Consider the following 16,405-nt stretch of genomic DNA (forward strand, 5'->3'; position numbering starts at 1 on the left):
CGGAGCCCAGTGCTGCTCTCTCAGGGCGGCCCCGTGGGGCTGCGACCCGGCTTCCTTCCAGCCTGCCTCGCGCTCCGCTGAGGATCGGTGGTGCTCGTCTGGAAGCGGCACCCTCAATCTGAGCAACTCTCTTTTTATCGCTACTTGTGCCGGAGTTTGGGGACAGGCGTGTGGGAGCCCTTGCCTTAATAGTTGCAGGCAGCTTCAAGGGCTTCTCTTTATATATAATTAAAAGGTAGCTGTCTGAGCTTCACAGCAATCAGTAAAGGAAACTAGCCACTGCTTTGTAGAAATGCAGCTGGGTGTCTGAAGAGACAGAATGGAAAGCAACAGTTAATGCTTCCTCTTGAAGCTGGGAACCTCATCTGTTTTACATTAGCTGAGCTTTTTTAATCTTCAATTCCAATTGATACTTCTCTGCTCCAGAACTTAAACTTTATAGTTTCTTGTGCTGCCTGCTTTAACATGGTGTGCAAGTGCTTTAAGTGTCTCTTTTGAGAGTTTTTCCCAGCAAAAATGAAGCATAAATTAAACCCATCTCCTTTGGTGCTGGAATTCAGGTCCTGTGTCTGGTGGTCAGGCCTGGAGATGAAAAAAGTACTAGTGTATTGATCCTATGCTGTACTCTAGCTGCTGCCTGTGCTTTGTAGTTTTAGAAGCAATCCTTTGGGAGCTGAACTGTCCTGGATAGTTGAGCTGGTCTCCTCCCCCTCCTCTTCCAGGGTTCTGGGATGACCAGTTTAGGGACTAAAAAAAGTAACTCAAAGAATGCATGGATCTCAGCGGCAGCAGCATTCCTGAGTTTCAGCAGACCCTATTGCTCACATTTTTAACAGATGATGTTTCTTTCTTAACTTGGGAATTGCTTAAAGCTGAACTATCAGTCCTGTGTCCTAGGAACCATCCTGTTTGTTCAGAATAGTGAAGCGGCTCTGTCTTCTAGAGCTCTTGTTGACCTTGAGTAGCTTCAGGGTATTTGAATTGTAGATAATTGGAAGGGCGGGGGGGGGGGGGGGGGGGCCTCTGCTTCCTACTGTGCAGTCAGTATCTGGGTGCTGTGCTACTTCTGAGCTGGCAATTGTGCATCGCCATGAAGGCATGACTAATGTGCATCCTGATACCATGTATTCTAGCATCTGGGGGGCTAGTGATAGACTACAGTGACTACATCTCATACTTCAGAGGAGTCTTTTTACCTCTGTCTTGCTACAATCATTGCATGGCCAGCCCTGTAATACAGAGCACCTCTAGCTAAATAAGTTCCCCCTACAGGGCCTGTATTAATCCTTACTGGGGCCTCTGGCTGTTGTGATGGAACCTGGAGGAGCCTGTCCACTTTGTGTAAAAGCAGGGGATATGCACAGCTTTATTAGAGGTCTGTCTTGCGAACGTCTACCTAGTTACACTCTACCCTGAGCAAAGTCCAAAGGGCAGTTCTGGCACTGTTTGCCTTGAGTTGAACCAAAGGCAGCAATGGTGAAGGTCTTCTGAGAGAGAAGGTGTGTAAGTCAGTGCCCCTAAGCTTTCTGTGGCTGTGCTGATGTGTTGACAACCCTGGTAGATAGTTTGAGAAAGTCTGTTCTGCTAAGTTTATCTTCTGAGATGCACAGCAAATGAGGAAAAGCTGCTGCTTCATCAGTCTTTAAAAAAATAATACAACAGGTAGAGAAGTGAGACTGTGCTGAAGGCTCAAAGCTGGGCAAAACTCAGCCTCCAAGTTCTGCCTCTTAATACTGGAACTCTGACTTCTTTTGTGTCGTCACCTTGCGAAAGTCAAATGCTCAGCTTGGACTCCAGGAAGTCCCTGTTATCCATCTGTTGCCTGTTCCCTTCCCCCATCCCTCCTTGACTGAGTCCTGTCAGCTCTCCAGATAAGATATCGTGTGATGTGGCTGACTTCCGCTGTGGAAATGACATGTCCTGTGCTGCTCATAACTGGAACGAGTGTCGCATGGTTTGGTGGTTGTGGCTGCAACTGCTAAGCTATAAATCTATGTACAGCTGATATCAGGTGACTCTTTCTAAAGCAATGAGTAGAAGTTAGGACTAGCTATTACAGTAGATTAGTCCTGATCAAAACTTTTCTTCAGCCTAGATAGTCTCTCCTTGTTGTGTTGTCTCCTAATTCTTGGAGTCTCAAGTGATATTCTCTCCCTGAGACTTGCTCACAGGTGTGGAGCAATAGCTTCTGTTGGTGGAAGGATGTTCTGCAGCTATAAATAAGCTATAAATGGATACGCTGGTATGTACTCTGGCTGTGAGCTGTGTGCCCAGATGTAGGCTGCTGCAAGTGGTGAAGTTGCTTAAATAACTACATCTTTAGAAGAGCAGCCTGTTTGGATTCCAGCCAGCTTGCTTCTAATAGAAGTATGGCCTGCTGAGACGTGGAGTGAATTGCACCATGCAGTCATACCTCAGATCTGCTCCACGTGTTCAAAGCACTTCAAACTTGGAAGTGAAAAGGACAGGCATTAATATACTTGTGAAAACTTATTTGGAACTTGTCCTCTTTCTCTGGAGTATTGCTGGTGGATGAGCAGTAGTATTACTGGAAGCCTGCATAATTAGTGTTCATCTGTGTCAGTCATATGTTGCAGCCTTCCCTCATCTCAGTGATGATTTAGATTCTTGGATCTAGTGTTAATGCTGTCAGTAGTAAGACGGGCGAAGCTGAAAAGCAGCAAAATTTAAAGGTAGAGGTAGTTAACCTCTCCAGGTGCCATAGGTGTCTGCCCAGCCTGCTGAGAAAGCTTTGCAAGAGCCAAAGGGCTGAAATGTCTTATCCAATGTGAGGCAAGAATATTCATATATTGTTCTCTGGTTGGGGGTAAAGGCTATCTGACTGCACCTCTTCTGCTAATGCTTGTTGTCAAAGCTGTCACTGGCTGCGTGACAGCACCAGGCCTTGCCAGCTACTCCTTGGCTCTTGGGAGGCTGGGTATTCCTCGGAGGAAAAGCCTCTCAAGTCATATTGCCTTTCAGTTTGTCACTCTGTATTTATAGTGGTATTCTGGTATTTATGCACAGCTATTACAGCAGTATGAATGGCTGACAAGCTTGAAGAGAAATCTGTTCATTACCTCTAATGCGGCAGTAACTCAGCTGAAAGGCTATAACTTTCCAGATCTTTAGATGCTTAAAGAACTCTAAAGACAGACAGATCAACAGCTGAGTCTTTAGAGTCTGAGACCGAGGGAAGGGGGGGAATGATCCCATGATGGCTGCGTAGGAACTAGGGTGTGAAAACAGAGCAACATGCTGATGCAGTAAAGAAGCCCCCTTGTACTAGGTTGCTGTTAGCAGAAAGTTCTGGAGGAACTGGTAAAGCTAGAGGAAGAGAACAAATGTGTTGCTCTGAGCAACAGAAATGAGGCAGTTGTCCTGCTCAGCTGAGTCACAGCCTTGTTAAGCCGCGGCAGTGTTTGCGCACAGGGGTGCGGTACCTGTGGGCAGGTACCGCAAGGGCTCAGACTTGGCTCCTGCTGAAGGTAGTCTCCCTCTTGCAGAAAAGCACAGAACCAAACCTGTTGTGGTAATGGTGGAAATAAGCTCTTTAAAGAGCTTAAGGCTTCTAGCAGGGTGGAAATCATAGCAACAACTGCCAGCTGTTCTCCCTGAGTTTGCTGACTGCATATTAAACTTGGGCCTGAATCAATGTCCTGGGTGTCACATGGTGTGCTTGTTAAATCTAATCTACTTGGGTATTGTGAGATGTTGACGTGGCTTTCAACTTGTTCTCTCCTTAGGTTTGCAGAGCTGGTGATGGATGGCTTGTGTACTTGGCAGGTGTGGCTGTGCTGGGGGGCTTGTGGAGGAGGGAGTTCAGCTGAACTGGGAGGAAAGGGGAATGCTAGGGCAGGAGTAACTTACTTCAAGGGAGTAAAGATGCTGCTTCAGGCTACGCTTTCCCTGTTGCAGTGCCCCGACTCGGTTCCTGCCTGTGCTCCCTCCCTTCTGTAGTGCCTCATCTGGTCCCTGGGCTAGTAACATCATACTGTCCAGGAAGTCTCTCGCTATCGCTGCCTGAGGAAGCGAGAAGGTCTGGTCACTTGGTGACTGGCAGGCTGTTAGCCTTGGACTGCAGGGAGTCTGGTGGCTGGGCAGGCTTGTGTAGCTGTTCAGTAGCAGCTCTGAATGCTCCTCATAGGGCTGCTTCCAGCCAAGGAAGCCGCTTTGCTCAGCCAAATACTCAGTGGAAATACTTGCTTTAAAAATAGCTCTAAACGTTGGAGAACAGTTCTTTAGAGTTCATTAGATGTTGCAACCTATAATGTTGGATCATGATCTAAATTTCAAGGGGTGTCTTAGTCTTGAATTTGAGCGTACTTCACTGGCAAAGAGAACAGCCATGCTGCTGTAAGGCTGTGTTCAGACCACAGACCTCAGCTGGGGTGTGGGGTAAACCTGAGGCTGCTCTTGTAAGAACTCTGTGGGAGAGGATGTAAAAACTACTACCATCGCCACAACTTCAGGCTAGCAGCTTATCTTGCTTATTTCTGTCTCACTGGCTCTGCCCTGTTGAAGGATGTAGCACTGGTCATGACTATTGACAGCTTCGTGATGGGGAGGGAAGCTGAGATGATGTTGGGGTGATCCCATGTTCTTTGAGATCATAGGGTTTTGAGATCTGGGATTAGCCACCCGACTTGGCAGGCAGAAGGGCAGTAACTGTTGTGAAGGCTTTTGAGCAGACAGTGTGAGACTACTGTCGGCTTCTCATGAGAATCTCTTTCTCCATCTTTGTTTTCTTGGCTTGATGTCTCTATGCAGCCTCACCTGACCTGCTCTTCTGGCTATCTCTTGGCTAACATCAGCAAAAAAAAAAAAACACACCTAAAGCAGCAACTTTGAAGCCTTTAAACCACAGCTGTTAACTCAGTAGCTGACAGTCTCCTGCTCACAGGGTTTTATGTTGTGCCTCTTGCAGGATAGGGAAAAAACTCCCTACTCAGTCTGGTGAAGCTTAATGAATCCTGATCTACAGATAAGAAAACAAGATGCTGCTATAATACTAAGTCATGAATGTTGCTGCCCTGTTCAGATAAGCTATGCACCAGTGGGGCAAGATTACTTAAGTCCTAAACTAGTAAGAATACTGTCTGTCCTCTAGGTCTTGCAGGTATCATGGATCTCATCACTGACTCCTGCATGCTGTAGGAGACACTGAATCTGAGTTGTGCAAAATGGGGCCGTGTCCCGTTAGAATTGCAAGGTACTCCTGTTAATGATTCTCTTGTCTCTGTTTCCAGTTCTGGCATAAAGCATGTTTCCACTGCGAGACCTGCAAGATGACCCTAAACATGAAAAACTACAAGGGCTACGAGAAGAAGCCGTATTGCAATGCGTAAGTCTCTGCTACTTGCTCTAGTTACGACAGAGAATTTGGGCCTGTAACTTGATGCTTGAGCCTATGAAATGCTGTAGCAGTTGTTGGGCCCACCTTCCTTGCAGTTCTCTTAAGTTCCAGGATGTGAGAACTGGTGCTTAGAAGTGTGGAGAATCCTGACCTTGCTCTGTGGAAACAATCTTTCCCCTTTGCTTCACAGCATTTCCCAGGAGCACATGTGAAGCCCTGACTGAAGGCCTTGCACAGGCCAATTAATGCCTCTACCGCAACAGTGAATGTTTTCCAGGCTTAAATGCCAGGTCATGGCCGCTGTTTTGAGTTCTAGCTTGGACAGACCCAAGGTGGATACAACTCAAATACAAGCAGGCATTTACGTGGAGTTTACTTTTGAGTTCCCTTAAAGAAGAGTAAATGAGAAGGTGCTTATACCAATGCTAACAGAATACAGTTAGCTGGGACCAGAGAAGTGCCCCTTGCGCAGAAGGGAGTGTGGTGGGAGTGTGTGGAACATGGGTATCTAACTGCAGCCTGTGCTCTGCTGAGGTGTTGGGGTCATGGCCAAGTTGATTAACACTAACATCCAGGGCAAGTGCCACTAGGTTTATAAAGGTAAATGCATCTATCTCGGATACTGCTCAAATGTTAGAACCTTCTCTCCTGAGCAGAGAATGGGGAAGATGGAGGCAGAGCTGGTAGAATGAGATCAGCTGGCTATATCACACCTCAGTTAGCTTCCCCTGATCTTTCAAGCTGCTTATGAATGATGCATCTTCACTGGCCCCCATAATTTTTTTCTGCTGTCAAGAAGGACCCTTAACTGTGTACAGCAGTAGGAGATCTCTGCTGACAATAGACTTTTTGATCTGAACAATAATGGATGATTCAAAGTATTCCACTCTGAAGTTGTGTTGTTACTCTGGGAGACCTTAAATGTGATGTGCAACACTGAGTTTGTTTAGACAGGAAGCTTTGCATTTAAAAAAAAAATCATCTTCAATGCTGCCTTTGTCTTAGATTTTTTTAAAGTCCTCCTTAATTCATCTGCAACTGATCACTGGAGTTTGGAACTCTTAGCCAAATGAGCTAACTGGATTAGTTTAACTTAATAACAATAGCTTTCTAGTTTCTGCCATTGTATCATGAAAGCTAGTCTCTACTGAATCCTTAGGTAAGTAGAACTTGGTGCTCACTTGACAAGTTTCTTAATGTCTATAAAGCTACTTTGTAGTAGATCTTTGTAGCTGCTTCTTATACTTTATCTAATTTTCTTTTGAAGAACTTAATACTATTTAACGCTTATATAGCATGTTCCTTTCACAAAGTACTCTTAAACATTAATCCTGACAACATCCTTGTAAGACTGGGTATTAACTCTATTAATGGATAAGACAAAGTAGATGAAAAAGAAGCAAGACTGTATTTCAGTCATCTAGTGTCTTAGCAAAACTTCCCACTGTTGTAGCTTTTCTGTAGTTCAGTTATTGCTGGTACCAGGAGCTGATTGTGACATGTCCAGGATAGTCGAAACTTCTATAATCTGGGATGAGACTTGTTAGTATTGGCTGTGCAATGGGATCTTATCTGAGGTGCAGGATGGCAATGGAGTGAGACATATCTAGATATCCAAGAGTTATTTGTTATCAGTACTACTTTAGAACTCCTGCTTCCAAGGCAAAACTGGAAACTTCATGGAATAAGAGTAGTGTGTGTGGGGGGGAAACGTGCAGTCTGAGGCAGTGCTCACTGACTGGAGAATGACAGCTCTCCAGCACTTGTACTTAGGTTATCCAGGTCTCTAGAACTACTTTTGTGGCTGACTGATCAGCGTGGGGTCTGTGAGCTTGAGATTCCATTTTAGCAAAGCTAAAAGACCATGTATTATGAGTACAGGGCTGTGTGTGTGTTGGAGCCCAGCATGATTTTTCATCTCTCCTCTCACTGGGTGGAGAGAAGCTAGTTACGAGCAGCAAGATTATGGGTAGCTGCCTGTAATGAGCTGACTCCAAACTGTGGACAGGAAGCAGAGGTCTAAACCAAATCTTGAAGATAAGGTTCTGACTGGATGCTAGCTGGACCTTAACTGTTTTGGAGACATTAACGAAGCATGTTGCCTTGCCAGGTGGCTAGAGGAGAAGTTAGAATAGAGCATCTCTTTAACTGTGACTTGCAAAGGGCTGCAGGCCTTGCTGCAGGAGATAAGATGCCCCTAAGCTCATCTTAGTGTCCTGAGACAATGCTGTCATCCTTCTCTAGATCAAGTGCAGCCTGGTGCCACCTTTGGCGGTGAGCCTTTCCAGCACTGAGCGTTGGGACATACATGTCCCTAGTGCTGTCTCTGGCCATAAGGATGGGCCTGCAGTTCTGTTCTTGTGCTGTCTCCCCTCCATGCTGGTGAAAGGGAAGTGGAATAATAATGGGAAATTCCTGAAATTCCAAGGAGTGTACGCAACCTCAACCCATCTCAGTTTCTCAACCCCCTCTGCTCAAGAACTCCCTTTGAAGCAGGCTTGCTGTCTTAACCCTTCAGTGGCCTCCAAGCCTCCCTGAAGAGGAGGCAGCTGTCTGTCTTGACTCTACCCAAGGTAGTCCTGGATGTTCAAATTGTGTTGAGACCTACATTAAATGCTTTGTTCTTCCTATCTTGTATGGCTGTGCCTTCAAAAGTAAAAGGAACTGAGAGGAGCTCAAATTTGCAGTCTCTAGCAGCTGCAGACCCCTTGCCTCCTGGGGGGGGGGGGGGGGGAAGCTATGCAACTGCAGTGCCCAGTCATGGGGGTGAAGCAAAGCTACAGCCAGGAAACTTGGGCTTGGTTCCTTTTCAGCTGCTGTCCTTGTAGCTGGAGCATGTGGTGCTCCCCGGAATATCCTGGAAAGGAAGAAACTGCCAGGCAAGGTGAGTGTAGCTGACATGAGGATAACCCAGTGCTACCCAGAAGGGGCCCACCCTTTCCAAACAGCTTTTACTGATACTAGAGTTGAGGGACAACATCTTCTATCCGCCAAGGGGAAGGTGGGGGGAAGTGAGTGGGAAAAGCAACGTTTATCCTGGCAAGGAAGAGGCTGCTTTTCTGAACATGCCTTAACACAGGGTCTCCTCTGTTTGAGCCCTGGCCTTCTGCCAAATTCCTTAGTCTTTCTTCAAGAGAGCGGTAGGAAGAGGGCTGGGCTTCCTCCCTGTCTGACATTACCCAGCAATAAATCTGTGTGAAGCCTTCCAAGAAGGTGGATGGTTAACTCTGCCCTCTGACTGCTAGGCTTCCCCCCCATGTCAGGGATGCTTTCGCTCTGTGGTAGACAAGACTGTCTTCCTCGGTGTTCCTCCACTGACTTTAGCAAGGTACTAGGGTGACTGATTCATTGGAATCTTACATGAAGGTGGTGCCTGCAACAGTGCTGCATTGATCCTCACTGCCTTGATCTTCTCTCCCTCCAGAGTACCCTGGCAACTGGCAGCTTCCTGCTTTGCTTAGACATAGTCACTCATGTATCATGAATTAATGCCTTGAAAATCCTGTCTGAGTTCAAAGCAGTATATCTGGTCTAGGGAATCGGCATCTTCAGAGGCATTACTGGACAGCACTGCTACTTAAAATGTGAAGAAGAGCTTGCATATGCCTGGATGTGGAGCTCTGAGTTGGGGCACAGTGAGAGCAGTATTTGGCAGCAGTGGGCAAGAGTCTCCTCTCCCTACCATAGGGGCAGAAGAGGATCTGTGCCCTGTCTTGGCTACAAGATTGTTCCTCTCCTGTCCCTCCAGAGAAGCTGTCTAGATGAAACCCAAGGCCAGACCTCATTCTGGAACTGTGGGTTTGTCTGAACTCGTGCTGATATAAATGCACTTGTCCTGTTGGATGCATCTCAATTCAGAAAGCCCTGCTCTCACTGCACATGTGCCTCTTACACTGGAATCCTACTGCTGGAGCATGGCTAATCAGAGGGGTTGTCTCTCTGCCATGTGCGCACCCCACAGTGCTTTTTTAGAGGGGAAAAAAAAAAACTTCTTGAATGCTGCGGACTAGCTGGCAGGAAGTTAATGGCCTACTTGCTCAGCGATCCCTCCTCCCCCACCAAGAAGACACAGCACTCCTGTCAGCAGCCCAGCCTTAAAAGCACAGCATCCTTTGTTTGAACTTGCATGATGGAGACGATGCTGTTGGCAGAGCCCTTCCTGCTCACCTTTGCTGCAGTCCTGGCTCAGCAGCCTCAGCTCTTGCTACACACAGAAGGAAAATGCTGCACTGCTGTTCTCGGCATCCCCTATGCTAATGGGTTGGGGGGGAACTGCCCTTTTTCCCCACCCAAAAGGGGTTAACTGATATGCAAGGCTGCTGAAAATCTTATGTAGGTGTGCCAGAAGGGTCACTATCCCTCCATCTGCTGTGCTTGTGACTTTATTTCTCCAAGCAATCAACTTTCCTTGCAAAGAAGCCGCACCCAACTGTGGCTGTCGTTCAGGCTGAATGTGTCCTGGGGGATCGACTCATGGGCCTGACATTCCTCTGGTACTGAGTCAGCATGAGCAGCTCTGCAACAGCCCTTGCCTGGGTCTACCTAGCATTGACACCCAAGCAGTGCTTGGGCACTGGTGACTGAACGGGAGCCCTAAAGCCTTTAAGTCCTGGTAACAACGCTAAGAACCTCCCTAGCAGATTTCTCAACAGTAACTTGATCCTTGCCTTTCCATTCAGAGTAAGCTGTCTGATACCTCTGGGGCTAACTTTTTGCTTGGAAAAAGTTAGCAAGTGGCAGGCAGAGCTGCTCTGAGTTTCACAACAAGCCAGTGATCTGTTCTTGGCATTCCTCACCACTCCATCTGGTAGCTGCCTACTACATTAATGGAGTGATCCTTCCAAGTTTCTTTTTTTTTTTTTGGAGGGGGGGTGAGGGGGCAGGAAGGGAAAGAGGAACAACTGTGTTGCTGGGATGGAGTCCAGGTGTTTATCTGATGTTTTATTTGTGCTGAGTTTCTGGATGAGAATAACTGTCTTTCTGTCTCCATGTACATGCTTTGCATACTGTGGTGCTCTGAACAGACACTGCTCTTTGTCTTGGTGTAAATGAAAGCTGGCCTTCCCATATGTTGTTGTGGGGTGGAGGACCCCCAACACACAGCTTTGAGGAGAGATGGAGGAGCTAGGGAATATGCAATACTTCTGTTTTACCTCTGGTGATGTTTGGGGAAAAGTTTCCTGATCTCCTCTCTGGAGGAGAGTAGATGCAACGTGTGGAAAAGCTTTCCAGAGTAATGTGTGATTTAATGGTTGGAAGGCTGCAAGGGCTGGGAGAGCCTCTTTGGGGTGGAGCATCTGTTCCCTGAAGTGTTTGGGAATGACTTACTCCAAGTGCTGCCTGTACACCCAGGCTTCATGGAGAGACCTCATGCAGTTCATGTGACTGCTTGAAGCTTTCAAAGCAGCTTATAGAAATCCAGAATCCTTCTCTAGGGTTCTGCTACCCTCCATCCACCCCATCTTCTGGTATTATCTGCTCTGTGTGACTGGTTTCTGCCTGCTGTTAGCAGTAGGCACCATTGAAGTCCAGTGTCTGGAATGGAAACTTTGCATCACAAGCACTATTTACTGGGCAAAGATAACCTGCCTTGCCCACTTTACCCCCTCATCAAAGCAATCCAGATGGCTTGCGGAGCAATGAAGTGCAAAGGCAAGCCTAGTCTGATCAGTGTTCAGTGCCCTTGTCCTTTCTTGATTCATGTTGCTGCCAAGCAGTTTAAATCAATTATACCCCGTATACACAATGCAAAGCACTTATAGATAAAGCCTGTGCAGAACTAGGGGGCATGAGGGGAAATCTCACTGTTACTCTCTCTCTGCTACCTGTTCCCCAAGCTTGCCCTGTATTTGCGTGCTGCTCCCTCACATTAGCCCAAGGCATTCTGCACCCCTCTGCCCACCTGGCAAATGTGGGCTGTGCCAAGCCCCTCCTGGACTTAGGAGAACGTGTGTTCCTGCTTTGCTAGCTCTGTAGCTCAATCTGGTATAACTCAGACTATCTATAGATGTTGTCCTTAGTTATCATGCACCATAGTTCAGCTCTCTTCTGCCAGTGCTGTTGCTAGTCATTGCCCTGAAAGGTGGTGCAAGGACTTGGTCTGGTTCTGCAGCTAGGTTTTCTTAGCCTGTGCATTGACCTCACTGAGGGGGCAGACTTATAAATAAATGTTGACTTTCCTAAACTTGCTTATCCATGCCTGGAGCCAAAAAAACTTGTGGAAAAACCCAGCTCCATTGCGGTGCCCATGTTCCTGTAAGTAACCTCAGGTTCTGGGTAGGGGCTATCAATCTTAGCTCTTGTCCTGGCCCTGGCTGGAGCTGAGGCATGTCCCTGCGAAGGGAGGGCTGGACAGGCCCAGCTCTGTACTGGGGTTGAGTTGTGGGGGGGGAGCAAAGGGAACCGTGACAAACAGCTGTTTCCAGAAGTGACTTCTGACTTCACAGCTTGGCAGTCCCTGTTCTCCTGTGTTCACTTGAAATCCTTCCATTGTGGATTAAAGCAGGTTTTTGAAAACAAGCTGCTTTTTACTTAGGCAACATACTGCTCTGTAACACCCTCTGGTAACTGCTGGCAAAGCCTTTGGGAAAGGGGGTGAGCCACATGCTGCCTGTTTTCAGTGAGAGTGGAGCTGGCTGAATCAAATACTGCTCCCTGTTGCTGTCCTACATTGAACACTGAGGTGCTAAGACACTGAGGAGAACCATGCTAGAGCTGCTGAGGGGTTTTGCTTCCCTCCAAAGCATTGCGGGATTTCTGCCCAAAGTCACTTGGGGAACTCTGTAGCAAAACACTCCTGCTTCCTCCAGTCCTGTGTTTGCCTGTCACTAATATGCTGGGTGGGCAATAGGGGAGTCCTTGTGAGAAAATGTCCTACAAAGTTGTGCTCTGAGTTACTTTATTCCAATGCAAGTAGGCTGTGAACAGATGCTTGGAGAAGGCAGCAGCTGCACACATGGAGAGCTGGACCAGCCATCTTGGCAGCCTCTCCCTGAAAATGCTGGGAGGAATTGAAATCTTTCTCTGCAGCCTGCTCTTTTACAGTAAGATGTTTGCAGGCCCTTTGCAAAGTGAAGCTGGTGCTGCTTTTATTATTAAAACAAGAATAGTTTATTTTTAAAACATGTCCCCGAGAATCAGCAACTCTTTGAAAAGCAGGATATGAACTTGTGAGTCTTCTGGCAAAGCAGAGTCTATTACTTCCTTTGTTTAACTCTTTTTTACCAAAGCCTTGAGACAGCTGTGCAAAGGTGACTCACCTCCTGGAGGTGCAAGATACAGCCCGGATGGGGAAGGGACTGTATATTTGCATCAATAGCACTGCTGAAGTCTGCCGAAGTACTTGCTTAAAGTGTCCTGTTACATGAATGCAAACATTATGGAGCTAGAGGTGATTCTTCTAAAAACTCAGTCATATCACCTGTGATCTACAGCACCCATGATCCTTTCCCTAGGAACAGATACTCATGTTGAAGAGACTGAGTCTGGGTCCCATGGCTAACAGACCTGCTGCTCAAGCTAGCTTTTTAGAGAACCACATGGACCTTGCTGTGCTCTTTATTGCAGAAGTTTAATTATGGCTTCCTAGCTTGTGAGAAACCACAAGGGCAGGAATGGTCCAAGCGCTGTCACTTAACTTGGCTTGGCTGGCGGGGGGGGAAAAGGGTAACGCTTCCTCTGCGGGGAGGCAGCTCTCAGCAAATGTCCCTTTTAGGGCAGGACTGGGAAGCGATGGGGTGAGTGCTCCAAGAGATCCATGTTGGTCTAGAGTTCAAATCAGCAGGGCGCATCCTCTCCACTACTGCCCTGGCTCTGGGGAGGTGAAAATGCTACTTGGATGTCTTCTGACTTGCAGGTCACCAGGAAACCGGGCCTGAGAGGCTGATGAAGGGCTGTTTCTGACCAGTGCAGGGGAAGCAGGGATTCTATATTTGGATTCTAACATCAGGTTCAAAAGCAGCTTTGTATCTTAGACTTGCCTTTGATCTTGCTGCTTTTTCTCATGACTGTTAAGTAAATTCAGCAAACTTTCTCCAGTGGCTGTGGGAGGATTTCCATAATGACACTAGGGGAAATAGTAAAACTAGCTAGGGAAAGGCTGTCGAATGCACGCAGCAAACAGAATGTTATCCCATGGCAATTGTAGGATTTGCTATTAACAATGGGGTTAAATTCCAGGTGGCCTGGAGTTAAAGTACTCTGATAACTCCTAAGACAGGAGCTAGACAGAATCAATCTGGCCCGAGAAGACTTGACTGACCTGATTTAACAGCATAACAAAAAATGCCTTGTCTCTCGCTGCTGTAGCTGAACCAGCACAGCACTCGCTGGAATATATTGCCAAAGGCTTGTACCTAGAATCTCACTGCGGGCCATAGAGCTTCTCTCTTGTTTCTTCTGAGGAGGAGCTGTGCACGTAGGGTTTTTGTGGTTTTTTGGAGGCGGAGAACAGCCGCCTTCTCTGTAGATGACACCTGTGTTAGAGGTATTGCTATAACTTAAAAAAAAAAAAAAAAGGGGGGGGGGRGGGGGGTTGGAGAAAGTGCTCTGGGCTGCTTGTCTCCAGTGAGGCAGATGCCAGAGGAGTCCTGCCTGAGGCTGTCTTCTGCCGGAGCCTGGGGCAAGGCAGGCACCCTCTGAAAAGTGGGGTTGTCTCTCTGCCAGTGTTGCGCTCCTGTCCTTTTTAGCTGATTATCTGAATACTTTTGTGGTGTATGAAGGCTAGGCGAGCTTTTCTTAATATCTCTTCTGATGGGTGTAATCATCCTGGATCCTATGGAGCCGCAGATTAAATTATTTCTCTATTACTCCTGAGCGAGGATGCAAGACTGGCGAGAGAAGACGCTGCCTTGAGTGTTGCAGCTTTGCTTTGTCACGTGTCCCCCTGCCCCACGTACCCGCATGCCATTTTGCTTAATCTGACGGCAGCCCCCTGTGGCGGAGGATTGGGCGGGGGGAGGCATATCCCATTTGTCTGATTCGTTAAACTCTAATCAGGCGTAGGATGGATGCCAGCGGTGACTGCTATAAGGGACCTGAAGTGTGAGGCAAATCCACTGGCCGTCTGTCGGCACCACCCCGGAGACCAGCATGGCAGGCTCCTCTCAATCAGTAGCTCTGCGTTGTTAAAATAATCTGCGTCTGCCTCGCTGATAAAGCTGCCGTGGAGACACGGAGGGCGTGACGAGCTGGGAGGTCTCAGCGTGTGCTCACCCCTGCTGCTGTATCTGGTCTCTGGATCCCTCCTGCTTCCCAACCTTGTAATTACCTGCTCAGCTGCTGTAAGAGTGTCGCCAATGCCGTGGAGCACCAGGCAGATTGCAAGATGTCGGCCTGCTCCGCGTGGCCGAAACTTGGCTCCTTTCCCGCTTCATCCCTCCAGCGTACCTGTACCCTTGGGCAGGGAAAACGTGGTGCTTCTCCTGCCAAATGGAAGCAGTGTGTTTTGATCCTGAGCTGCTGTGATATCAGTCAGCAGTAGCAACCAGGAGCACCCCCTCACAGGTAGCTTGAATGGGTGTTTTGCCCGACTCCCATTTGTTCGCGAAAGGTTAATATTTTTGTCTGAATAGCTATTACTTAGCAGCAGACTTTACACAAATGTCACATCTAAGGGTGCGTGGGACTAATTATTTCCTTTCAGTTTGTCAGAAGAATGATTGTTTGAAACGGCTTCCCCCTGTTTGTCTTCTCAGCTGCTTGGGTCTAAAGCCTGGAGCGTTGTGTTTTTTTGTTTTGGGTTTTTTTTCGTTCTAGTGTGTGTGGTGCTGGGAGTGGACCTGCTAACAGTGGCCTAATCGGAGCTTGGATCAACTCTTGCAGCGTGGTCTCTCCTGCAGCTGCTGGCAGGATGCCTCTTCCTTCGAGGACTTTGGGCTGAGAGTGCAGTGCTTAATGGAAGCTGCAGTGTTGCGCTGGGTATTACTGGCATGGTAGGCACCAAACTTCTTGCTGCTTCCTATTTTTGAAAGCCCTCTCGTGCCTTCCACTCTAGTCCTGTTAGTGAAGATGACTGTTCCGTAATTGCACAGTTAGATTTGGCATGTGTTGCTCATGCTTCTGAAAGAGAAGCAGGTTGGGTGAAAAACCCTCCCCCTTCTCTGCTTCCCTAGCCAAGGCCTATTTATGGTGAAGCTGGGGGGAGGGCAGCAAGGACCCATAGCTCTGTTCCTTTCTCGGCTCCTCTTGGTTTTTTAACTCCAAGAAGAGGGAGAATTTTTGAGTTTATTCCTCCACCATGAGACCACCCCATGCAAGGAGGGAAGGATCCGTCTTCGCTATAAATCCCACAGGTGCTGAGGGGGAGAGCAGACGCGTCGTTCCCACGCACATGCTGCCTTGTGCGCTCTCGCCCGAACCCAAGGCAATTCACTCGGTGCTTTCTCATTAAGATTTAATTTATTGCTGACTATTACTGTGGCTGATTCTCATGCATATGAGATGACTTTCCCTCTAGTGTGTTCCAGGGATATAGGTGTCTGTGTTTATACTGGCTGAGCAGTGGGAAGCACTGACTTCTGCAAGTGAGGGGACTCTGTCACCACTCCTAAATCAGGAACTCCTGCTCTTAAATACCCAAAGGACTGAAATGCCTTTTCCTTATCAGGCAAACCTCATGAGCTTCACTTCAGAGAAAAGTGATATCTACTCCCAGGGTAAAAGGTTCAACTTGTGTTTTTCTTTGTATGAAGATCTGTGCCCTACAACTGGCTTTTCAGTTTCACGTGTGGGCTCAGATGTGCCTCTAACCAACACTCTGTTCCACGTAAGTCCAGCGTTGCAGAAAGTAAGGAAAGCCCTGCCCTGGGAACGGGAGATACTGAGGTGGTGCCCAACACAGCCTCTCTTGCTTTCTGGTCTTCCCCCAGGATGCAGCAGGGTAGTTGTAATGAGAATATGCGATCCTCATCCCCCACGGGGCTGGGGGGGACCCTTGTGTGTCCCCTGCACGGAGGAGGAATGGCTCTGTGAGTCTGGAGCAGGCTAAGGGGTAACACGGCTCCACGGGGAGGGATCGCTCCTGTGCTCTGTATTGCACCTTGGTTTTCA

At 47.7% G+C, this 16,405-nt stretch overlaps 1 protein-coding gene across 1 annotated transcript in view; it reads left to right on the top strand.

Annotated features, from left to right (window-relative positions):
* The first annotated feature begins 5,237 nt into the window (after positions 1 to 5,237).
* LASP1 (LIM and SH3 protein 1) overlaps positions 5,238 to 16,405 on the top strand; it is a 35,628-nt gene continuing 24,460 nt past the window's right edge. The window contains exon 1 of the mRNA XM_026072955.1: positions 5,238 to 5,344. Within this exon, the coding sequence (XP_025928740.1) occupies positions 5,289 to 5,344 (56 nt within the window). The 5' untranslated portion in view covers positions 5,238 to 5,288. The remainder of the gene's footprint in view (positions 5,345 to 16,405) is intronic.

Source organism: Apteryx rowi, unplaced genomic scaffold (assembly GCF_003343035.1).
Source record: "Apteryx rowi isolate R43461 unplaced genomic scaffold, aptRow1 scaffold_354, whole genome shotgun sequence".
Classification (NCBI taxonomy): Eukaryota; Metazoa; Chordata; class Aves; order Apterygiformes; family Apterygidae; genus Apteryx; species Apteryx rowi.